Source organism: Olea europaea, chromosome 10, assembly GCF_002742605.1.
Source record: "Olea europaea var. sylvestris chromosome 10, O_europaea_v1, whole genome shotgun sequence".
NCBI lineage: Eukaryota > Viridiplantae > Streptophyta > Magnoliopsida > Lamiales > Oleaceae > Olea > Olea europaea.
In genome coordinates, this window is record NC_036246.1 from 13,852,555 (window position 1) to 13,878,579 (window position 26,025).

Consider the following 26,025-nt stretch of genomic DNA (forward strand, 5'->3'; position numbering starts at 1 on the left):
CTCTCTTTTCTCTTCTTTTTCCTTTTTGAAGTACAATCTGAAATCTATTGACTTATATTTAAGAATATTCTTACACGTGGATGATTGATTTGTGCACACGTACCCAAATTAGAAATTAGTATAATATGGAATTGCGTATAGCACTTGACAATGTCTGTACTGTCATTATGCCCCGTTTGGCCCTCATTACAATTCATTTTTCTTTCTCTTATTTTCAACTATACAATCTTTTATAAAATAATTGCTATTCATTTTTCAAAAAAACACTACTTCACTCATTTTCATTTTCCACAAAATGGGGACCAAACGAAGGCTATATAAAATGAAAAATTCCCAAAGTACAGGGAATTCCACCGACTTTCTATAGCGTAGCGCTTGATTTGCAATTTTTTTTTTTTAAATTGTCAAATTTCAACAAAATCGGCCAAGTGTTCCCCTGTATGAATTTTGTGAAACTTTCTCCCGTACATGTAGCGTTACTCGTATAAAATATCATGGATCGAGTCCAAATATCTTTTTAGGCTAAAATTGACAACACGGTCGACGATCATAGATGCTCAACTCTCCATAGGCATCTAAAAACTCAATATATTTTTTTTTACTAGGACGACTATATTATGATTTTCAATTCAATTGTAGATAAATAAATATTTTAATAAATAATTTGTGTTGTGATGTCCACCATTGCAATAATTTAGCAGTTAATGTAGATTTCATCTCATTTTTCACTCATACATAATTTTTAAGGTTCATAATTTCATTCTTATTCCATAATTAGTTTTTCATTTTCTCAAAATATTTTTATTTTTCTTCCTTCAAATCTCTAATCTAAACTCGAACTTAATTTACAAACAACAATACTAAGAGGTTTTATTCATGCTTGGCCTTGGGGCTAAGTCAACCTTTTTGAAATAAGTAAAAGTGAAAACACTTCATTAACGAAAGATATAAAGTTAACTGTTAGTGACGATAAAATTATCTAATGGATACGTTATATTGTTGAATTAATAGTCCGTTGTGTTAGTGCACGGCAACCAATATGAGAAAAGTTCTATCTATCTCCTTCTTCTTCTTATTATTATTATTATTATTATTATTATTATTATTTTGTATGAGAAAAACTAATGCTCATCCACGCATTTTCGTGATAAAATATTTTGTATGTAAATTAAACACTTTTTTCTACTTATTAAACGCACATTTTCGAAAAATCACTATTTTAAAATTAATTTTCCTACTTTAATGGTAGGCAAATAGAACTTAAGTTTAAAAATGTAAAATATGTAATTATTATATATTAGTTGAGTAAAAATCAAATTCAAACTGTTGTGTAGTAAAATAATTAGAAGTGAAATTTTAAATAAAAAAAAAAAAAAAAAGGGAGAACAATATTTAGGAGTGGAACTAGCAATATTAGGAGTGTCATTATCACTTTCCCGGTATCCCACACAATCAGTTGAAGCTTCCACTTTTTGCATTCCAAGATCGATCAAATTGTGACCATCCGTAGAATTTGCTCTCTCTCTCGAAAATCAACCCACAAGTACATAAAAGGGAAAAAAATTAAAAATTAAAAATTAAAAATTAAAAATTGAAAGCCAATCGTTAACCAACAGTAATGGAGAATTCTGGTCAGTGTTACTGATTTTTGGTTCGGTTTATACTTTTCTTTCCTGCCTGTTTGATTTTATTCGCACTGTAGCTTTTATGTTAAAGAATTCATTCGCACGTGAAATATTAACCTCTTTATACCTTTAAGGTTAACTAGTTATATTTTTTGGATTATATTTTATTTAGGGTTATTGCTATTGCCGATTGATTGTGTGTTTTCTGATGAGCTCTTAGTGTTGGGAGTTAATTTATCAATGTGAGATTTTTCTGGGTAGTATGAATATTGATGAATTAAGGTAAAAGGAAAGTTGTTTCTTAACTTTGTTCATGTGCTTAGCTAGAGCCTCAGCTTTTGTGACTTCTGTTTGGAAACGATCAATGTTGATGCGAATATTTTGCAGCGTATATACATGTACATTATTTTATTTTTGGTTCATCATTTGTTTGCTAACTTATGTTTTGAGATGGTCTAGTGAGGTTAGTGGATGTCATTTTCGTGCATATATGTACATACATTACACATCTAGTCCACGCGTATTTGGAATTCTCTGTTTAATAGTAAAGCACATGTTAATTTAAAGCGCTCTTTATGACATTTGTTTATTTTTCTGGAAGTGTGAGCTAAATGTGTTTACTGGATTTTTTTCCTTGGGTAGTCATTTCTTGTGCTAATTTATGACTTGAGCTTATGTTATTGTGCAGGAGATCATCAGGATGTGATAGTGCCTCCAGTAGAAGGTGTTGCAGGAGGTGGGACAGCATATGGATGGAGTGAAACTGTGGCACGTGATCCTACTTTACTGAAAGGGATGATAGATCCTACAAAAGTTCATTCTTCAGAATTATTACACGTGTGGTGCATGCCGAGCACGGCCAATGTTGGACCACAAGATATGCCCCGAGCATTGGAGCCCGTAAGTTTCTTCGAATTAGGTTTGTGTACTAATAATATATCAAGTTGATCTTCTTCTAAATTTTGTATTAGTCTTGTTATGATTACACTCTTAGTATGCTTGTGTGATCTATATATTAAGGCGTTGTCAGAGTCTTGTTGGAATATGTCTTACATCCACAATTCATTTTTTATTTTTCTATTCTCCCCTTTGGAATCCTACATACATTAGCTTGTATACCCAGTTATTGATATTTTTATTCTGGTTATTTCCTTTTTTCTATTTCCATTTTCCTGTTTATGTACATAGTTGAGGCAACCAATAATTTTAAACTTGTTGGGAGGCTGCCTTTTGAATTTGTTATAATGCACCTAGTTTTCATAATTCCCTTGCCACCTAACATGGTTTACCTTGAAGATATCTCTCTTGGCAGCTAGAAATGAGAGGGAAAGTGTCCAAATAGCTATACGTCCAAAAGTTTCTTGGGCTGGATTGGGTATTGCTGGGACCGTACAAGTCCAATGTACTGATCTGTGCTCCACTTCTGGGGATAGGTTTGTCTGTTGGACATGCAAAATTTCCGTTCTTTTATAATTTGTATTTAAATTAATGTTGTCAGTGATACAGATTGGTGGTTGGTGAATCATTGAGAATAAGGCGAGTAGTGCCTGTTTTAGGTGTTCCTGATGCTCTTGTGCCCCTAGCAATGCCACTCACTCAACTAAACCTTTATCCAGGGTACTGATTTTGTTCACCTTAAATTGGACAGTGGTCAGATTACTATAGTTACAAAAAAATTTATGACATGATTTTTGCAGAGAAACAACTGCAATTTGGGTTTCAGTTGATGTTCCAAATGCACAGCCCCCAGGTCAATATGAAGGAGAAGTCATAATCACTGCTACTGGAGATGTCGCAGAGTGATAGTCTTTCCTCTTTACTTCAGTTAATTATTAGTTTTGATATACTGGATTTTTACATACCATAGTTACTTCTTAGTTTTTTGATGTCAACAACAAATGCTTCAAACCATTGATTTGGATATCTAAGCACATTGTTTCCACATTTATTCATTCTAACTCATTACAGATCTACAGCACAGTTTCTGGGTAAATCTGAGAGGCATCAATTGTATGGAGAATTAAAGAATTGTCTTGATGTTGTTGAGCCCATTGATGGAAAATCTCCGGATGAATTGGTGGGTTCTTTGGTCACTAATACATCATTTAAAGCTTTGCATTTAAACCTAATATACGTCTACTCTTGTATTTCTACTTTTTTAGGTAGAAAGAGTGAAATCTGCAACCTCATCTTTGAGAAAAGTTCTTCTATCTCCACCATTTTCTGATTTGTTTACAGATAATGGGCTGGTGGATATGATGGATGAGGATGCTATTACAAATTATTCAATACGACTGAAGCTAACTTTGACAGTTTGGGATTTTGTTCTTCCGGCAACACCTTCCCTTCCTGCTGTTATTGGTGTATCCTGCTTTCTTTCTTTTTTTAATGCACATGAACACTGGTGCTAGTACGGTGGAATTGATTGCTATATTCACCCTAAAACATGATTTGTCTCTTAGACATCAAAAGATTTTGTAGTCTAGTTATTTCCTTAAATGCGTTGTCAATCATGCAGAATCTGTTGAAAGGGTTTATTAGAAATTTTAATAGGCTTGAGTGAGAGCCTAACACTTACTACCGACTTGCATTTTTCTCCAACTTAACTATGTTCAGAAAATGACAAAAAACCAGATCTCGTGCCTTTTATGTTGTTTTCTAAATCTGAATTTGATAACTGGTCTGTTTCAGCCTTTCATGCCAATCTATCTTTTTCCATTTCTATATTCTTGTTTACAGTGACCACCTGTTAATGTTTTAGACTTCCACAGTAACTGTTGCGATTGCTAATGTCGAAAAACAGAATTAAGTATTGCAATTGCAGAGTGAAAGATTCATGAGCATAGTCTTCCTTAAATTTACTCAGATATCTGATACGGTTATTGAAGACCGTTTTGGTGTTGAACATGGAAGCAGCAAGTGGTATGAGGCACTGGATCAGCATTTCAAATGGCTGCTTCAATATAAAATCAGCCCATACTTCTGCAGGTGGGGTGAGAATATGCGTGTTCTGACTTACACTTGTCCATGGCCAGGTAATAGAATGAAGCAGGCCTACATGGTAATAGATTTTCAGGTCATGTACCACATTTATATGTATTGAAAAATGACATGTGCATATTTGAGCAGCTGTACTTGTTGAACCTCAAATATTTTAAATACTATGCATATCCATTTCCCTAGAAATGAGCCTTCTATTTTGGTGAACATTATCATGGTATTCGGAACATGGCAAGTGACATTCACGCTTACGCTCCTGATGCTCGTATCATGACCACTTACTATTCCGGTGATTCACCAGTTGGTCTTTTCAATTCTTATAATTTGTTTGACTTGCATTTCTTTTCAATGTGCTTTTATTTGCCAGACTTATCTATTCATGCAATCGATTTTTTAGAAATTGGAAGTAAAGATATTCTCAAAGTGTTTTGCTTTTGTATTCTTGATAAACCAGCGTTTATATATGGATGTAAGAGGATCTATTTGGAAATTAAGAAGCCCCTTTGACATTTCTTCATCTGCAAATAATTCTTGAACCGGAAAATACTAAATAAAAACGTCTTCTAGTCTGAGTACACTATTTTTAATGCTTTCATTGATAGTGGATTGCATATTTGGTATTAATGTGTCTACTTTGGGCTCTTTGGTTAAACATAAATATGACGGACTCGGGTACTTTTCGCTTCTTTTTAATTCCCGAACATGTAATTATCTGCTACCCAAGTTTATTATGGCTTTACTCTGGCAGTTCAAGCACAGTAGATTACCCATGTATTGACATTATCGTTTAATTCAATGGCAATGATATGAGACATCAGAGCTTTATTGTGAACTGCAGTAGTAACAAAGTAAGTAAAATCTAGAGCCCAGCATGATATCAAGTTAGTGGTGTCTGTCTTATTATCTGGTTGATCCTATTTTTTCAATTACTTATATAATTACCCGAGGACTAGTCTACTCAGCTATGATGTCATGTAAGAGGTGTCCACATATGCTCTCTAACTCTATGCAGGACCAAATGATTCTCCCTTGGCTCCCAATAATTTTGAGGCTTTTCTTAAAGTTCCAGAGTTTCTTCGTCCCCATACTCAAATATATTGCACAAGGTATTAATCTTAACTGATTCCCTTGTGATACTTTGGTTATTGTGTTAATACATACTCTGTTTGATCTAAGTGCATTCGATGAAGTTTCTGAGCATCTTGTACTAGTAAAATGTGTGTTCCTTCACTCTTATATTTTCTAAATGCTAAACTCCTATCATGATGTGTACAGATTTTGAGAGGTGAAAAAATAATTTGAGTTTGCTGCTTATTAATTGTAGAGATTTCTTTTGCTCCTCTTGCAAACATCCATTATCCATTTGTTATGTTATTCTCAGTGCAGCCGGAAGACGAGGCAATATTGATAGTGCGATTCAACCTCCGCTAGGAATTAAATTACCTTGTTTAGGAGAATAGGGAGGTTCAACCTACGGTTGGCCTAAATTTTACTTCCTTCCAAAGTGGAAGATATGAACTTTAATGGGCTTATCGAAGTTCTTTCTTATGCATGATTGAGTGAAAAAGCAACCTTTGCTCAGTTTATAGATACAGCGGTGAAACACTAAAGTGGGAAGATTAATGTAAGTCACCATTCATGTTGTCACCCAAATCAACTTCTTTAGGTATTTAGGTTTGGCTATGAATACGGTTGGGACATTAAAGATGGATGTGTGGCCATATTATTATAAATTAGAAAATAATTGATAATGTATGCCAACAAGTGGGGGGACTTCTATTGAGGATAAATTATAACAAGAAAAGTGTAGGTGGTTGGACATGTTTTGCATAGACCGAATGAAGCTCCTGTTGATAAGATGGATATGATTCTGGTAGACCTAATTAAAAGAGGGAGGTGTAGACCAAAATTAACACGGCCTGCTTTGGTAGAGAAGCTTTTGACTGCATTAGGTCTTCAAGACCGAGGTGAAAAAGGATTCATGTAGTTGATGACATATATATTGATCATATGGGTTAGTTTGATGATGATGTTTAGGCAAAATGAAAGAAAGAAGCTTCTTTTCCTATCTAGGAGCATTCTATTTCTCCCTTTCCCAAACCTCCATGCTTTCTTCCTCTGTCATCGTGTTCTTACACTGTGTCTAAGTATAAATATATATATAAAAAGATGTGGAAGACTGAAACTCACATCTTTTCAGATTCAATTTTTATGTACCCTTCATGCAGTTGCACCTTGTAAAAGCAGGAAAGAATTTCACACAATGAGGTGTGTATGTAGAAGTATTCTTCTCTTTGGTGCACGTAGGAAAGAAAAACTGCCTTCTTATACTGTATGTTAGAATGGATTATAATTTTCGGTAAACGGTTCCATCTGTTCCTCCCCCTGAAGTATGAATTCAACAGCCCTATTTTTCTCTTCTCCCGGTAAGGGCTCACGATCAGATGAAAAGTGTGACTATAGACAAAAAGGATGCCGTAGACTTTGTAGTAGTTAAAGAACTCATACTTTAATATTAAATAATGACATGAATCTTGGTTTACCATTCCAACTAATGAGACACGGAAAAAAAAAAAAAAAAGTAGGTTTTCAACAGGTAAGTCGTCTTCTTTATGGTTGATAACTAGATTCCTTTTTTCTTGACATGAAAAGAAGTTGACATGTCTCCAATATCTGTTGCTAGTAGAAGCTTACAGTGTTGTTTCTCCCCTGCAGTGAATGGGTGATTGGTAACCGTGAAGATCTGGCAAAGGATATCATTGCAAAAATACAACCTGAAAATGGTGAGGTAACGTTTTCATGAGCACGTCCTTGATATGGAGAAAGCGCAGTCTCTGGGAGAACTTTTAGGGATTTGCCATAAGATGTGCTTAGACACTGTATTTGGAGGCACATACATTTCATAAGATTTTCTCCATTTCATGAATTACTATACCAAGTGATTGAGGTCATATTTTCCATCTGCTGTTTTGTGGTGGGGGTAAAGAAAGGGGGAGCGGGTGGATTCTTTTTGTTCAAAGATATTTATTTATTTTGAAATTGAACTGTTGGGTTTTGGCGAGGAAATAAGTGATGTTAGCGTATCACTGAAATGATGCTGAATGCATCACGCTGTTTATTTTTGTAATGTATCATACAATATGATGGAGAAGATGATATGGTAAATATATGGCATAAAAAACAAAATGATAACAGTAGCTATTTAAAGCTTTCTGCTCTGAGGGATATTTAGAATGATGGAAACTATTCAATCTTTTACAAAAAACACAGGACGAAATAGGCATCACAGGCTGGATTCTAGTTGAGAATAAAACCATCACTTCTAGGCCAAATGTCTACTTTTTTACATTTATCTTTCTCTTATTTGATATTTTCAAAATACCTTTCCATACTGTATTGAGTATTCGAATGGAGTATACAACTAAAGTGGAGGTACTTTATAAAGTTTCTATGCCATGTTTCCAAGTGGGGCTATATGAATCATGACTTGACCTATTATATGGGCCAGTAAAAAATATTAACCCTGGCCATAGGTGGCTTTGTTCTTCCCATTGTATCATCCTGAATTATATGCTTTTCACAGGAGTGGTGGACTTATGTGTGCATGGGACCATCCGATCCGCATCCTAACTGGCACCTAGGGATGCGAGGCACACAACACCGTGCAGTAATGTGGCGTGTATGGAAAGAAGGTGGAACCGGCTTTCTGTATTGGGGTGCTAATTGCTATGAGAAAGCTACGGCTCCTAGTGCTGAGGTCATCACATGCTACTTACATTAAATTTATAATTTGATCGCTTGTCACTGACATTTCTAACATTTATACACATTTTTCCAGATTAATTTCAGGCGTGGCCTCCCTCCAGGTGATGGGGTCTTGTATTACCCTGGTCAGGTGTTCTCTTCTTCTCAGGAACCTGTTGCTTCTTTACGACTAGAACGTCTTTTAAGTGGCCTGCAGGTAATTTTTCGAGTTCGATTATTTCTGTCCATGTCTTAATTGTAACATTCTATACGCTAAGATGTGTCGTATTTTTATTTTTATATGCAGTCATGATGGTGCTTTCTAGAGTTTTGAAATTCCTTATTGAATGTTTAAGGCTCCCAATGCACTGGTCTTTCTCCTTAGGGTTGTTAACTTGTTATGAGAGTTCTATACAACAAATGTAATATTATTGGTGTGTTTTATTTGGTCTGAAAGCAATTGATATATTTGTAGCAGCTGTCATGTAGAACGGAACACTTGTGCACCCTTAGACATGCCTTTCCTGGTGGTGCATTTTTGCCCGATCCCCTCGACTCTATGTTTCCATATAATAGTTTTCCAAATTTATATATGGGATGTCACTTGGGGAGTTTTGTTAGATATTTACCAATTGCTGGTATAGGGACATTGTCTATCTGATTCTAATTTCTATTGGGAATGGGAGTTTGTAAATGATGTTAGCATACACTATAATTGCGCTCTAATTATGTTTCCACTATGCTGTTGTGGCTCATTTAGGACATCGAGTATTTCAAGCTGTATGCTTCAAGATTTGGCAGGGACGAATCACTTCGTCTTCTGGAAAAGACGGGCATGTATCAAGGTCCTGAGCAGTACACCCACGAACACATGCCAATAGACGTTATGCGAGGTGAAGTTTTCAGGACATGCCATTCGGAGAGTAACACTTGATTTATTGGCATCTGTCTTATATCACTTCCATATCTTGAGCTTCTACCATATTCTTCTATGTAGCAACATACTTCAGAATTCCAAATCAGGCGCAGTTTATGTTTTGATCACTGTAGGTCCAAAGAGAGCAATAACCTTCTTGTTAAATTTTGTTTTTTTTAAATTTATTTTTTACTTGCCCAAGAATATGGTGCATTTGTAGTGCAGTTATTGACTCACCTTGCTCAAACTTGAAAACAAGTTGGTTTTTGTTAAAGCATGGTTGTGTTGCGTCCTAGAACACGGATGCGACTGGTGCATGGCTTTCGGTTTTATCCCATGTATGTTTCATGACACTCATTTCATCGATCATCTGTACTTTATCTTTTCGAGAGTAGAGTGAGCTTATTGCGTATTGTTTTACATATTATTACATAATTTTAGGATCTCAACTTTGAGTGGCCATGCCCAATTACAAGCAAATGGGAGCCATCGGCCAAAGAGGGGGTCTAGTGTTGCAAGGCGCGGCCTTACAATATCTAGTCACATGGTGCTATCATACAAAATGGCAGTAGACGCATGTCCATCTATGATCAAGATTTAGAAAGTAGGAGTGGAAATTATTTGTTGCCTATTGAAAACACATATAATCAAAATGGTGATGATTGCTCCTAGGCTTTACACTAAAGAATTACACTTGCAATTTTAATAAGATGAATTTTAGCCTATGCTTGGTTCTTATATTTTCAAAACTCATTTTTAACCCTACATTTTCCTATAAAATATTATTACACGTAAATCGAAAAAGATCTCTTAATTTTTAATCACAATATATATATTTTTGTTTTCTTATTTTTTTGCTTTTTGGGTCCAAAATGAGGCTTAAACAATTGTAATAAAAAATATTTACCCTTTTTAATTGAGAGAAGGGTGTTACACGTTCTTAGGAGGCTAGGAGCCATATTAGACAACTCATGATTTGGAAAATTTAGACGAGACAAGAAAGAGAAGATTTTTCATCCAAGGTTTGTGAATTTTTTTTATTTTATTATTTATTTTTTCTCATGTGGGCATTCGATAAAATCTGAATTGTTGAAAGAGTCAATCTTGAAAATTGGTATCTAAATGTACCGCTCAGTAAAATTCAATATTCATAAACAAATAAAGTCCTACGACTATATGTCTTTTTAATTAGCTAGACATCTTTGAATTATATTTGGAAAGAATTGATTAATTTAATAATGGGGTTTCATCCTGTTGTGACACCGTTAATTGTTTGAGAAGTCGGAAAATTAAGATATTCAGCCCACTTACCAGCCATATATGTCAGGCTGTACATAAAATTCGGGGACAAATTCATAATTCAGGTGTATTGTTTACACCAATTCATAAATCAGGTACATAATTTAAAAATTCAGAATTCCGACATCTATATAATTAATTGAAAATATTTATTAATTAAATATAAGGAAGTCATAGTTATTCGATTAATTGTCACAAATTCATAATTATAGATCACACGTTTATTTTTTGGTCACATATCATCAAATTAATTTGTCACAAAATATTTTGAGGTCATAGAAAAAAATTTATAAGTTAGATTATTTCGAGGTAAAATTTTTTTTTTACAAGTCATGAATTATTTCGAGATCAAATTAATTGGTCACAAGTTGTCAAATTCTAAGGTCACACTTAAACAGTTGGTTAGAGATAACTAAATGGTTAGTCACGTGTGTCAATTTCTTGATCACAAACAATCAAAACATTGAGGAAATACACGAAAATGGACTTTCGACTGTAGCAAATTTTTATATTGGCCTTTGACCCATTAAATGAATTAAAAAAAAAAAGAAATTAAGTTAAAAAAAAACTTTACACTAAAAGGACGAATTTACCCTTCAGCTAGTGACTGTTTGAATCTTAATTTTCTAACCGACCGACCAAAAAAGAAAACCGACGCAAATTCACTTGAAAATTGTCCGATCAACCACCGGCCAACTACACCACCGTCGTAGTGAGCTAAATCGACGACCACGCATCTACACCGAAAAAAATACAAGTTAGTTTTCTCGCACAGTATGAGTTCTAGTTGAAAATTTATTGAATAATATTAGATTTATTAGATTTAATTAGATGAATATTCGGTTTAATTAGATCATGAGCATGAGTAGTGTTAGATTTTGGGCATGTTGGGATGAAAAATGTGATATTTTTTGTAATTTTTGGATCTATGGCGTCGACAATGGCGATTTCCAGCCAGAATCGGGAAAGACGGTGCTGTTAACAGTCGGTTAACTCGATTGTTAACAGTCGTGGGCCGACTGTTAATAGTCGGTCCAGACTGTTAACAGTCTAATTTTTTTAAAATATATTTAATTTTATTTTTTTTATAATTTTTGTAATTAATTTAATTTTTTATTTGATTAGTAATTATGTTATTTATTTATTTAATTTTTATAATTGTCTTTTATTTATATAATTTGATAATTGAATATTATCTTTAATTAACAATTTTGTGTTGTTTCTTTTTTTTTTTAATTATGAAATAATCTTTAATTTTTTTCAAATTTATTTAAATAATATAAATATTCTTTAAATTTTTTTAAAATGTATTTAATTTGAAATTTTTTGTTTGTAAATATATTTTTCAAATGATTACAAGATTAATTTTCTTTATAATTAATTTATTTTAATTTGATTAAATAATAATTATGTTATTTATTTCTTTAATTTTTATAATTGCCTTTTTTTATATAATTTAATAATTGAATAGATAATGTTGTCTGAAATTAACAATTCTTTTTTTCCTTGTATTGTTCTTTTACCTTTGATTTTGTTTCGAATTTATTTAAATAATATTTATATTCTTTAATTTTTTTGAAAATGTATTTAATTTGATTTTTTTAAAATATATTTTTCAAATATAATATTTGTGATTAATTTTCTTTATAACTAATTTATTTTAATGCGTATTGTATGGTAGTTAGAATTCGGTTCCCTTGATTGTTTGAGATTGTGCTTTCTTTTGTTATCTGTTGGTCAATGCTCTAACATTTGAATTTTTGCAGGATGGAGTATCATTTAGATGGGTAGTTGAGACGGATGGCGGAGAAGGCTACTTGGAATAGTAGTTTTGAGAGTTTTACTGCTATGTTGGAGCTGCTCGATGATCAGCACAGAGATATACTACAACAGTCCTTCTTATGGCCACTGTACCAGTTGCGAGAGGTGCAATACTCAGGACAGATCATTGATGCACTTCTATGTCGGCTTCTAAAGCCAGTCGACGGCGATTCCCTCCAGTTTGACCTCGGGGTTAAGGTCGTCAGTTTCTCGACATTTGAGTTTACATTGATCACTGGACTAAGGATTACGGGCGACGATACAGCCAATGAGAGAAGCAATAGGCTGTACGAGACATACTTTCAGGGACATGGGTCGATGCTTCTACCCGACTTGATGGTCGCGATCAGGGGGTGCGACCAGATGCTAGATAGATTGAAGCTTGGGCTGGTCTACATCCTCGAGAGTGTGATGAGGTGTCATCACAAGAAGACTGCCATCGACATTTTTATTTGCAAGTTGTTGGCGACATCGATGCGTCCAATAACTATCCATGGGGTTGGAGATGCTACGAAAACACTGTACATGTCTTTACCAGAGCACACTCGAGGCCCAGGGGGTCGATGCGTAAATACGATACATATGGATTGCCCTTATCGATGCAGGTAAATGTTTAATATAATCAAAGTTAAAGTTTTAGTATATTACATTTGTGCATAATAAGTGTATGTGTTACAAATTTGGATGTATGGGACAGTCCCTGTATTGGGGGCTCGCTTTGCGCAGCGAGGGGAGACACGCTGCACTCGGATACTTAATTAGAGATCATCACGAGCAGATGAATGTCCCATTGGGAAGCAGTTATCGGCCTTCCTCGACGATCCTCAGGTAAGTATTATGCATTTGTGATTTATACTATACGTAGTTTAAAATTTTGTTTACATGATCGTTAAGTAGTTGAAATGTCAATATGTCAGCTTGAAGTCATACCTGAGTTGACACCGTCGATGGAAGAGGAGGCTCGGGGTCTTGTGCGGGATTTAGGCGTTTCGCACACCCCAGACGAGGAGCGTCTGATCCGAGCTTGGACCGAGATTGGGTATGTGAATGAAATATAATTTATTGAATATCATCGACGTATAAATATATTGAATAATTTGTAATGTTATTTATGTAGGAGGGAAGTCCAGCTGATCCACGATCACCTCCGCCGAGAGTAATGCCGCCACCATTGGCATCACCTCCGCCGAGAGTATCGTCCCCGCCATTGGCATCATCTCCGTCGAGGGCATCGCAGCCGCCATTGGTATCACCTCCGTCCAAACACCTTCCCCATGTGTCTCCGGCACACAGTGATGATTTGTATGCCCATTTAACTGAATTTATAGCGGAGGAGGTCGGCGCGCTACGACGAGATTTGACGGAGAGGGTCGATGATCTGGGACGAGAGTTGACAGGGAGGGTCGACGATCTGGCAGGGAATGTCGACTATATGACAGGGAGGGTTTACGATCTATCCGATGATGTTGGAATACTACAATCTTCCATTGCCGACCTTCAGGATACAGTAGCGGCACTTAAAGGAGATTTAGCCGACAGACGATGGGGGGACAAAAGGGATGGCGGAGATTATGATCGAGAGGGTGGTAGAGATGGTGATGGAGAGGGGGGTCATCCACATTTTTGGCGTGATGAGACATTGGAGTCGTTGTGGTTGTCTATGGTGGAGGTGGCCCCGATGGGAGGGACGGAGGAGGTGGCGATAGAGGGGGAGGCCCCAACGGGAGGGACGGAGGTGGTGGCGGCGAAGGGGAGGCCCTGATGGGAGGGGCGGAGGAGGTGGCCCCAGAGGTCGAGAGGACGCCGAGCGTGATTGATGGTAAGAGACATGCTATTGACGAGACGGAGCAGGTGGTCGGCAAGAGGTTGAGAGTGCCGTCACAGTATGTTGTTTCCCCCTTCACGGCTGAAGCCAAGAGGAGGACGTTCATCGATGGGACGCACCCGAACTTATTCAGGGAGGTGGACAATACCAAGTGAAAAGCGTTCAAGACAGAGTGGCGGAGAAGTATCCTCGGGTAAGTATTGTATGATTCTAATAAAGTACTGTACGCTAACTCGTCTATGCATATTTTAACATTTCCCTATTTTTTATAGAGTTAGCCGCACGATAGGTCAAAGGACGGTCTCGGACCCTTACAAGTGGTTCCACGATATCACCATTGAGGGAGCTTGGCTCGCCGACGATGTAAGTGAACTATTCATTTCCTGTATTTTATGTATACGTCACTTTGTGTTTATTAAATGAATAACTCATACTTTTTTGGTGTTTACTGCAGCAGCACATCGACCTGGCCATGGACTTGCTACGAGATCGAGCTCAAAGACATCCAAAATCATTTGATGTCCATGGTCGAGTCATAGTAAACACCGAGTTCTTGCGTGCCGTTACCATAGAGTATCAGTCGCTCGAACTTATGGTTAACGAGTACACGGTGCCAGAATATATGCTCGAGTGGGTGATAGGACTGTCACCGAGTGTCGGGAGAAAATCATGGGAGGGTTGTACACATATGTACATTCCAGCATGCATCAATAAACACTATGTTACGCTGGAGATCGTTTTTGTTGACTCGACTATATATGTGTACGACCCAGATCATTCATGTTTGACACAAGGCCAGTTGGAGCAAAACCTGGAGTCCGTGGCTGTAATTGTTCCTATTATGGCCGGATGAGCGGGGATAAATGTACAGGACAGATTGCGGATTGTTCGGAACACGACGACAGCGCGACAGTCCGTAAGGTAAGTGTTTGAAATTTGTTGTTTTTATCTTTCAAATTTAGTTTTTACTTACACAGTACTGAATTGATTCATTCTTGTTCATTTGTAGCGGCGACTGCGGCATATTTGCCATTTAGTACGTCGAATTTTTAAGTATAGGGCATAAGGTTGATAGAATCAACCAGTCGTGGATACAGAACTGGAGAAAGAAGCTAGCATGTGATTTGTTTGAATTTAATGCTGACCCGTAAATTTGTATTAAACATATGTAACATTTCAATTGTAAATTTAATTATTTTTTGTGATTATGAAATAATTGTAAATTTGTGTTCAATGTATATAACATTTACATTGGAAATTTAATTATATTTTTTGTTTTGTTATTTTACACGTAGGCCAAGTATGGAACTATTTTTTTCATATGAATCATTATAAATACCATTTATCAAGAATAAATATTGAACATCGAAGACTTATAAAAAACAAATATTGAACAGTGTAAAGTAAAAGGAAATATTATTCATTTAACGTACCTGTCTAATCCTCATTTAGGGAAATTTGACTGGTACAAAATTGTTGAGTATGCCCTACGGCTCTGCACCTGCCACACCTACGCGGTCGAGGAAACTCTCCGGTAGATGGTATTCTAAATGTACTTGGACGTCCAAGACCACGCGGTTCAACTGCTGGTGGCAACAAATTATGAAATGGGAGAATGTGCTCGGGAACTTCCCACTCGACTTCATTCGACAGAGGAAATATAGTCTCAGCATATGCTGTTCTCCAACACTCAGTCGTATAATACAAAGAGCATAACATTCTCACAGCAAAGCCTCGATACATGGCCACTGCAACTGCATGCTCATATGGAAAACTCTCCAACTGAAATCTCGTACAACTGCATGTGTTATCAGTCAAGTCCACCATATATGCCGTATTACGTGCACATTGCACGGAGAAGCGAAACTCATCTAGTGCTTCCACATTCAACTTCCTCGCAACCTCTGCAGTTTTAAACAGTTTCTCCTCTTGAGCTGGGGCCAACACGCTACTGCAACTCTGTGATGCCGCACGTCGGTCATGAAACCACTGTTGTAGCTTGTTACGAATGTTATCAATCATTGCGAGAATTGATAACTCTCGATTCTTCTTAAACAATGCATTGAGAGACTCCGTGTTATTCGACATCATCATGTTGTATCGACGTCCTGGAAAGTATGACCACGCCCAATGTTCGATCCCCATCTTCGTCAGATACTCCAACGCCGGTAATGATTTACTTCCTATCTCGAGCATGAACTTATTACACTCTTCAGCACTGTAAGTTTCGGCTGCTCTCCTGAACAATGAAACGATACCTGTGCCCCGATACCTAGTCTTCAACTTACCTTGTATATGGTACATGCAATACCCGTGATGTGCCCCAGGAAAAACTTCAGCGATACCGTTTATTATAGACTGTCCCCGATCGGTTACAAAGGCAAGGTCTTCGACTTCCCCGATCACTTCCCTCAGTTTGGAAAAGAATCAACGCATGGACGGATCATTTTCGCTGTCGACTATGCCGAATGCAAGAGGGTAAATTTGGATATTGGCATCTTGACATGTAGCAATAATTAACTTGCCTTGATATTTAGCTTTCATAGTTGTACCATCAACTAGAATTACGGGTCGCATTACATTTCGAAAACCCTGAATACATTGTCCGAGAGCCATGAAGAAATACTTCAAACAATTATCGCCCCCGTCTCAATAAAAAATGTTGTGCCAGGATTAGTTGTCCCCATATTATGGTAATACCTAGCCAATTTAACATAGCTCTCTTCAGCCGATCCCATTAAATCTTTCAACGCACATTTTTTGGCCTTCCACGCTTTCTGGTAGCTCATGACCACTCCGTACTCTCGACGGACGTCGTTAATGATGTCCGAAGGTCTGTAGATCGTCCGTGAATCCTGACACTTGTGCATTATCTGTCGACCAATAAACCACGCTCGAGCTTGCCTGTGATCGTTTCGAAGAATTCCCACTTCGCAAGTATGTTCCCGTGAATACTTGCGAATTACGAAGCACTCATTCGTGTCCATCTTAGTTGCTCTCAAGCGCCAACTGCAACTGTCTTCGACGCAGGCAACTGTCAACAATGACTTGTTTGATTTCTTTATCTTGAACTCAAAGTTATATTTTAATGCCAACCGGTGCACAGCTTCCTTCAAATCTTTCTTGGTTTCAAACAGTCGCTCGACCTGCAAGTCCTCATCATCGGGAGCCACACGGGAAGAATTGGAGGACGGTCCACTTGTTCCAACCTGTGAGCTCCCACTCGGCTCGTGTCTCTGTCGGGATAAAGCAATCAAATTATCATTTGTAAACTCGTTTATATTCTCATTGTCTTCAACTGTCGACGAAATTCTGCGCGTAACAACGACATCACGATCAGAAGCAACTGTCTCAGGAATAACCACATCATCCGCAGGAACTATCTCCACTGTCTCCCAAAAACCTCGATCATTGTTATCCGCCCTATCTGAATCTTCGCATTCACCATTGATAACATCCTTCGTAATTAAAGTTACACCAAGAACAGTCGGAGTCCGATGTATTTTATTCAATTCTAATAGATAATTCAATTCAGCATCATTAGTAACGAATACTGATGGCATCGGAATGGATGAATCCCCATAACCGTTGTATAGATATCTCAATTGCATATCGTATTGAGATTGATCGACATTCAGTTTATTTTGCAAATCGTGGTACATTTCTAAGTATGGTGTACTCTCTGTTATGGAATTGTAATACAACCACGTATGTCACTCGTCCATCTCCATTCCCACCAATTATTTTCATTCAATTCGAAATCACCGAAATAAGAGACGGGGATTATCATATCTACATAAGGAAATGGATTTAATCAACTTCATTTATTAATTATAAGAAAAAATCAGTGCAGAGTCGGTTAATTGGCTGTTTAACAGCCGAACAGTCGGAAACAGTCGGACTGTTTGGCTGTTAACAGCCAAAACAGCCGACTGTTCGACTGTTTTGCGCAGGAGAATACGGTTCTAAAGAAAAATATTATACGTCTGTTCAATTTTTTTTTATAGGTAAGATCTGTTAAAAAAAATTTATGCTAACTACTATATTGACATAAAATTTCTCTATTCAAACGTATACTAATTTACTGAAAACGAAATTAAATATGCGTAAATGTACTTACCGATTTGAAGTAATTGATATGAAAATAATTTCCGGCTTCAACGTTTCAAAGTTTTTCTAGATTTTGAGGTTCAAGCAGATGAAAAGACGAGAGTTTTTTCTGTGTTGGAAGCTCGTTTTGAAGTTTTTATAAGTGGGGAAGTGTTTGATTTTCAATTATTAACTAAAATGGTAGTATAGTCATTTCAACAATATATTGTTTTGTAATTGTACAAAACATTTAAGGACATCTTTGTCTTTTACCATACAAGAGGCCAATGTCATAATATTCATGATTTTGAAAGTCAAAGTAAAATTTAGGTCCTTTGACCGGGTCTAACTTAAAAGTATCCCCAAAACACTTGTGATTACTACCAACACTCACCACCACAAGCCGCATCGCAGTCAAGACTCCCGCCGCCAAAATTAACACCACCTCACCACCAACAAGACAGATACAAAGCCAACACCCCCACAAAAGCCATCACTGCAACGTCGTCACCACTACAACCACCATTTCCAACCAACACCCATTTATGACCAGCCCTGTCATCTCAAACACCGCAAATAGCGCTGCCCCACCATCTCTACCCTCGTCGTCGCCACCAGATCCACCTCCCTCGCCGCCACCAAATCCACATGCTGCACTTCCAAGGCAGCTTCCAACTCTCATTTCACCACCATTGCTAGTGTCAACCACAATAGTCGCCACTAGATCCGCCACATTCAAAACTAAACCAAATCCGCCATAATACACTCAAGTAGCGACTGCAGCAGCTGCCATCGAATTGTCACCACCACTACAGCGTGAGATCTAAAACCACTACAGCGCCGTCATCTACAGCGTCGAGTGCGAGTAGCTTGACGGCGCTAAAGTTGCTCGCACTCGACGAAGCTGTCGCACTAATCAAAAACGTTGGAGAGAAATGGGGTCTGCCGGCGTCGATCATATTAGGATCGATCGGCGCCACTGCATTGCACAAAAATGCTAGAGAGAAATTGGCTGTTGTCACTATGTGTTTAGAGAGATAAGAGAGAGACGGGAAGAGAGTGACGGGAAATGGGGTTAAAATTAGGGTTTGAAATTGGTTGATTTATTTTATTAATACTTGAATTGTGAATAATAAAACTTGGCCCCTGATTTTTGAATTCTGATTTTTAAATACCTGAAATTTTGTAATTTACTCTAAAATTCGCATCTTTCCTTCATCAAATTAGAATCCAGGCCCACTTTTATAGTATTAAAATCAAGATTTTAATATAAATAAAATTCAAATTAACTATGGATTTCATGGGATCCCAATTTTTTAACGACATATTTCATCAATTTTTATCAAACTTTTCTAAAAATCTAATTTTAATCTCTATCAAACAAGATCTCCACTTGGGACACGTCTGACATACAATCCAGGATAAAAGATGGGATTCGGAAGGATTAAATTATATTTGGACTTGGTAAGATTGTTTGTGTTTGGTGTTACACTATATTAGAAAAATGTACAAGTATTGAAAAATAAAAGAATTCATTACTATATATTTTAATTATATATACATTTTCTTACATAAAATGTACATTTACTCATTAGTGATTTTATTACTTATAAGTGAATTTTTAGTTATAAGTATTTTTTATACTTATAAGTAAAATTTTCACTTACTAGGGCTTTTTTCCTTATAAGTTATGTATTTTGTTATAACTTTCCTTTACGTATAAGTTGTTTTTTTTTTTTAACTCATGAGTAAATCTTTACATAAAGATATTTTTAACTTAATAAGTAATTTTAACTTATAAGTGATTTTTCTAATATAAGTAATTTTAATAACTAATAAGTGAATTTTCACTCATAAGTAATTATGTTACTTTTTCATAAATTTCTAACTTTATACAATTATTTTGCTAATAATTAATTTTATACTTATACGCAAATTTACTTTTCTGCTTAGAGTATCTTTGAGAGATTTTTTTATTTATAAAGAGTATGTTATGCATTGTAGAGTGTACTTTTAAATTTAGTGGCTTAAAATTTTTATACACACCAGTAATTCTCTCTTGATCCGGTTTTTTATTTTTCTTTTCTCAAGAAATATTTATTGATTTCTTCTCATATTTTATTTAACATACTTTTTTCTATGTCCATCCAATCAATATAAATGTGTTTTAAATAATGTAAGATGAAATTTGTGACTTATTAAATTGAGTTTGGCTATCTAAAATTGCAGAGTCAAAATCACCCTCTATTTTAAAAAGTTAAAATAGAGATTTTATTGAAGCATATTTTTAAATATCAAAACAATTTCCAGAGATTCTCTATTTTCACAAAACATATTTTGCGATTTATAAAGCATTTATAAATTTAGAGAGTCAAAATTTTGAAGTGCTCCAAGAAACTCTTTATTTTCAATACTTAATTTTACTACTTCCAAAAAATTATTATTATTTTTTCTTATATTTTATTTTCACTAAGTCCCCTCCAAATTAATATATTATTTTCCTACGTTGAAATTTGATTTTGAATGCATTTAATTATAGAAAAGTGAGAACTCACTCTCTATATTTAAAATATTAGTTTGAAGAGCCTCTTGTAGCATAATTTTAAAGATTGACCATTTAAAATATAAAAAAAATTTATGTTTAAAGTGCCATTTAGATATTCTCTTAACCCTTTAAAATAAAGAGCATTTTGTATTTAGAGATTTTTTTTTGGAGATGTTCTTGCATATTTGAATAACTTATTTATATTTAATTTTTGACAAAAAAAAAACTAGTAATTTTAAACATACTTATAACTAAACTATTTTTCATTTCGTTTGCCTACTTTTACTACTCCAAGAGTAATATCAACTTTAAGTTTTTATAATATAGTTTGGGATTAGATAAAGATTAATGCTATTTATCATTAGTCTAGGCAGCTGCAATTAATAGGTAAAATAATGTTATCTAACATCAGTTTAGATTATCACTATTAATAAGTTCATTTAAATGAATAATGTGATAGTGCACTTAAGTAGACCTATTATTTAATGTTATATATTTGTCACTTAGATCGATGCCTGGCACTAATGATAATGAATAATATCACCATTAGATTAATGTGCAAGCGAAATATTGGAATAAAGAAAGTTAACAAAGTAGTACTAGTCTCCCAAGTCCCAAGGCAATAATTTTGACAAAAGCAAACATAAATGGAAATTGCTGGTGTAGCGGGAGGCTGACCGCCCCTTGACAAAACCCTACCAATTGGGGTGGGTCCCGCGCCAAAAAAAGGCCCCACCCCCCTATTGGTGAGGTTCTATCGAGGGACGATCAGCCTCCCATCACTCCAGCATGGTTCAACATAAATTTAATTAATGTTGAAATTAGATAAAAAATTATAGTTTTAATAAATTTTGATAGAGTTGATTAAATAAATGGTTAAAGAGTTGATAAAAATTTTCAATCTTCTAAAATGAGTTTGAAATGTTTTTTAACAAAAAATTAAAGCCAAAGAAGAGCTTAATAAGACAAACTTATTTATTTAATTTAAAGTCATACATAGGGGAGCCGGGGGGATCCTAATTGTACCTCAATGTTTGTGTCTAGGGTTAGCAACGGGACAACACCGCCAAGCATTTTTCCTCCCCGTTATCCATTTAAGGTAGGGCGGGGCCAAGCTCTTGTCTTGTTTACGTACCCATTTTTATTATAGTTTTTGATAATTTATTTTATTGCCTCATATAAGCAAGACAATAATATAGTTATTAATTTTTTAATTAATTTATTTTTAAAAGTAAAATTATTCGAATATATTTAATAAACTAAGATTTTTACTGTTTATCACGTTCCTTAGATAATTTTAGTTGTCATCTTTTATTAGAATTAATAAAATTTCATGAAATTTTTGTTCAAATGCGAAAGCGAAATTATCTAGAAATTAAGAATTTCTTTAATTCAATAAACAAGATCGTCTAAATGTTTACGTGTATGTTATACCAAAAATAAAGAATTCGTATTTTTACCTAAATTCGATGATTAATTCTTAAATAAATTCTGGATCACGAACTTTCAACTTTTTGGATCACGAACTTCAAACTTTTTAATTCCAAGATCTTGATACTTCAAACCTCAAAGTCTTCTATGGTATTATCCCAAGTTAAGATTACATCGGTGGGTAGGCACCATTTTTTAATTAAATCAAGAAACCAATTCTAGAACTGGACAATTAAAAAATTAAGAAAAATAATTTTTTCTCTATCCAAAATTTGAACACCGTGAAATTATGTATTATGAATGTTGTATAATTCCATTCCATAGAATATCTAGGATCCAACGAATCTCTATTTATAGAGGTAGAAGAGTTTCAATCTTTATACAATAATAATTCTACATTCAAATAGGAGTTCTAATTAAAATTTATGTCCAAATTCAATTAGTTTACATTTAATTACATGTGTAGTCCTAAAACTTTAATTACAATTTTAATTAAGTTTACAACTTTCATAGTAATTACAATTAAGTACAAAACTTTATTGTAATTACAATTAAACCAAAAACTATTATAGTTACCGCAATTAAATTTCAATACTTTATGGAGCTACTATAGGGATCTGATCGGACTTATATTATCCAAACTCCAATAATTAGATCCTGACTCTTTGACCCTAGACCACCCAATCTAATTATTAGTCTTTAATTTTTCATTAAAGATAAAAGACTGAACTCTCGAAATATATAAGATCAAAGAAGTCAATAAATCTGTAATACTTTCTTCTGACCTAATGTGTATGTATTTTATCCTCGTCTGAGATCCGATAATTACGTATAAGCATAAATGATCGTTTTGTTCCTTTAATTATTCTCACTGACTTAAGTTTCATTTTCTTCAACGATCCTGTAAACTAATCACAGATGTCAAAGTTTAGCTATCGCTAAACACCGAGCTCATATTTTAACCGTTCAACGAAAAATATTTAAATAGTCACTCTACCCATTTTTCAGGATGACGGTTCCCGACATGAATTCATGTTCTCTACTCCACCCATGCTCAAGTTCCCAATTTATTGAGATATTTGATCAATCAAATTGATCAATTGATAAATCAAAGAACCATTAAAATCAAGAAAAAAATATACGTAATCATGTTTAGGGATTTAGATAAAATACACAGCGATCTAGTGGAATTTAATTCTCCACAGGGTCATGCTATAGAATTAAATTCCACACGCGATCCGTTCAATACACTCCAAGTATACTAGTGTCACATTTAACTATGTCTATAATAAGGACAAATTACAAACGTGATAGTGAATCGGTCAACACTACAACCTTCAATACAAAGTGTCAACCTTTATACATTGGTTGTGAATAAATTATTTATGATCAAAATATAAGTTGTGTCACACTGTATTTCTCAATGTAAGTACCAAATTTATATTATCTCAAGTGATCATATGCACTTTAATTTCCATGCTCAATAATAAATAATGCAATAAAACCACAAATTATTTATTATAAACGATTATTTTATGACACTGAAATATATTATATGGGCACACAACCCAACAGTTTTTTCATTTAAAGTATTGAATTCTTTTTTTTTTTTAAAGGCAGGGCGGGCACGGCCCCTATTACTCATAGGGTTGTAAGCAAAAACTGCAAAATCAAAAAATCGAATCGAAATCGCATCTTAGAAATAATCGGTTTGGTGCCACGTGGATCCAATCAACAAAATGGTTTTGAGCCAAACCAAATCGTTCAAAATGGTTTGGTTTAGGTTTGAGAATTTTTTAAAACCAAACCGGACCGACAAAAAATATATAAAAAAAAAATTGAAAATTCATCCAAATATGTAAAATTCAATAGTTTTGTCATTTGTGGGTATTTTTGTCAATTTCTAATTTTCGAATACATATATATTATTATTACCTAATAATCCTAGTTTATATCTAATAATCTCAAAACTAACATAATTTATCGAAAGCCCTTTTCCTCTTTAGAATTCAGATGAACTCCAGCCAACACCTGACACAGTCTTGAATCACCGACACCACACACACTTCTTCAGATTTTTTACCACTCTTTAAAGTTGAATTGTAGTCTATTACACCAAATTGGAGACAAAGAGATCCTAGGCCTTCAGTGATAATATTTACTACGAATAAAGTTTCAAATCAATAATTTTTTTTGAGCAAACTGAGGTAAGAATCTAAAATTAAATGCGTTTCGTAACACACAAATGTAAGCTTGTGTAATTATTATATTTAGATATTATAAACTAATGCTTTATTACTGTAGTTGGTTATTCTTTTTATCTAATCAGTAACCTTTTTTCATAAATGATGATCACGAGATCTTGTTGGATATCATTATGTTTTTTGGACCTTATATCTCGTTTAGTAAACTTGTATTGTACGTTATCATAACGTAATTAGCCTAAAAAAGGTGAACAAAAATGAAAAAACTATGTTTTAGTTTATTGTGATTTCACTTTGATTTATTAGATATTTAAATTTATAGTAAATGTATTTAGCTTCTGTTCGAGCCATATTTTCCATGTTATCATAATGAGAAAATTGACTGTTAAAGAAGAGGCTAGATCCCACGCATGAAACAACAGGTCAACAAATACGATTGGACTTGTGGGATAATGGTCCAAATTTTCATTTTTTTGTCCCAAAAAATTGGTTCAAACAAGGGCTTAGATTGTTTTAGATTTATTGCTATTAAGATGTAAATATATATTGAATTCAATGAATTAATGTCATAAAAGTAGGCAGACAAAAAAATATATGACGAAATCTGTGGTTTAAAATTGGATCAAACCATTAGATTTAGATTTGAGTTTTTTTTTTTTTTCAAACCGTTTAAAATGGTTTGATTTAGGTTTGGATTTTTCTCAAACTAGTTTAAACGGTTTGTTTTGAAAATTTGTCAAAAACCAGTAAAATCGGACCACTTACATCCCTAATTACCCGTATCCGCCCTGATTAACCGATTAAAGGGGTAATCCCCATCCCGAATCGGGTTTGATGGGTATTTTGCCATTCCTATTTGTGTCCAATTTAAAACTCATTTGAGATTTAACTATGTTTATTTTATCTTAGGGAGTATTTTCGTACACACCATGAGCATATCATAGTGGCCAAAAACCTAAAATAAATAATTTAATACGAACTAAGAGGTAAATTCAAGACAAAAAATATGATTTTGAGATGTATGAATACGAAGAAAACTTATATATAGGAGTATAAATGGGGCATATCATTCATCGTTCCACGTGGGATTTAAACCAGCATCTTTTGTGTCTTTTCAAATCTGTAATCTTGAGTTGAAGGACTCATTTATCGAGCAGTTCCGCTATTCAAAAGTACCTGTGCTTAACGTTCTTGTTTTTCCATTTGCTCTGCCGGCAACACATTTCAAAGTCAATAATGTAAAGATAATAATGTAAACTATTTCTACAAAGTCAATGTCATTCCAATGCAATTAGCTCCTGTCGGCGGCATCTTACAAATATTTTAACAATTTAACAATTTTTTATTAGACCCCCTGTCACATAAGTTGATATTAAAACCATGGATCATTTTCTTTAGGCCCGCATCTTTAGATAAATTATATTTTTCTAACTTATAAGTTAGAAAATTGCTTATTTGACAGTAAGATAGAACTCATCTCCAAATATGACCAGCACAAACAAATATTTACTTTAGAACTTACTTAT

The 26,025-nt window shown here is 34.7% G+C and overlaps 1 protein-coding gene and 1 pseudogene across 1 annotated transcript in view; both read left to right on the plus strand.

The window, feature by feature from the left end:
• Positions 1 to 1,446: 1,446 nt before the first annotated feature.
• LOC111401320 lies at positions 1,447 to 9,651 on the plus strand (annotated as a pseudogene).
• A 12,626-nt stretch (positions 9,652 to 22,277) lies between these two features.
• The window catches only part of LOC111400319 (cytochrome P450 CYP72A219-like), a 7,602-nt gene continuing 3,854 nt past the window's right edge, over positions 22,278 to 26,025 (plus strand). Inside the window, exon 1 of the mRNA XM_023027735.1 lies at positions 22,278 to 22,287. Coding sequence (XP_022883503.1) covers positions 22,278 to 22,287 — 10 coding nt within the window. The remainder of the gene's footprint in view (positions 22,288 to 26,025) is intronic.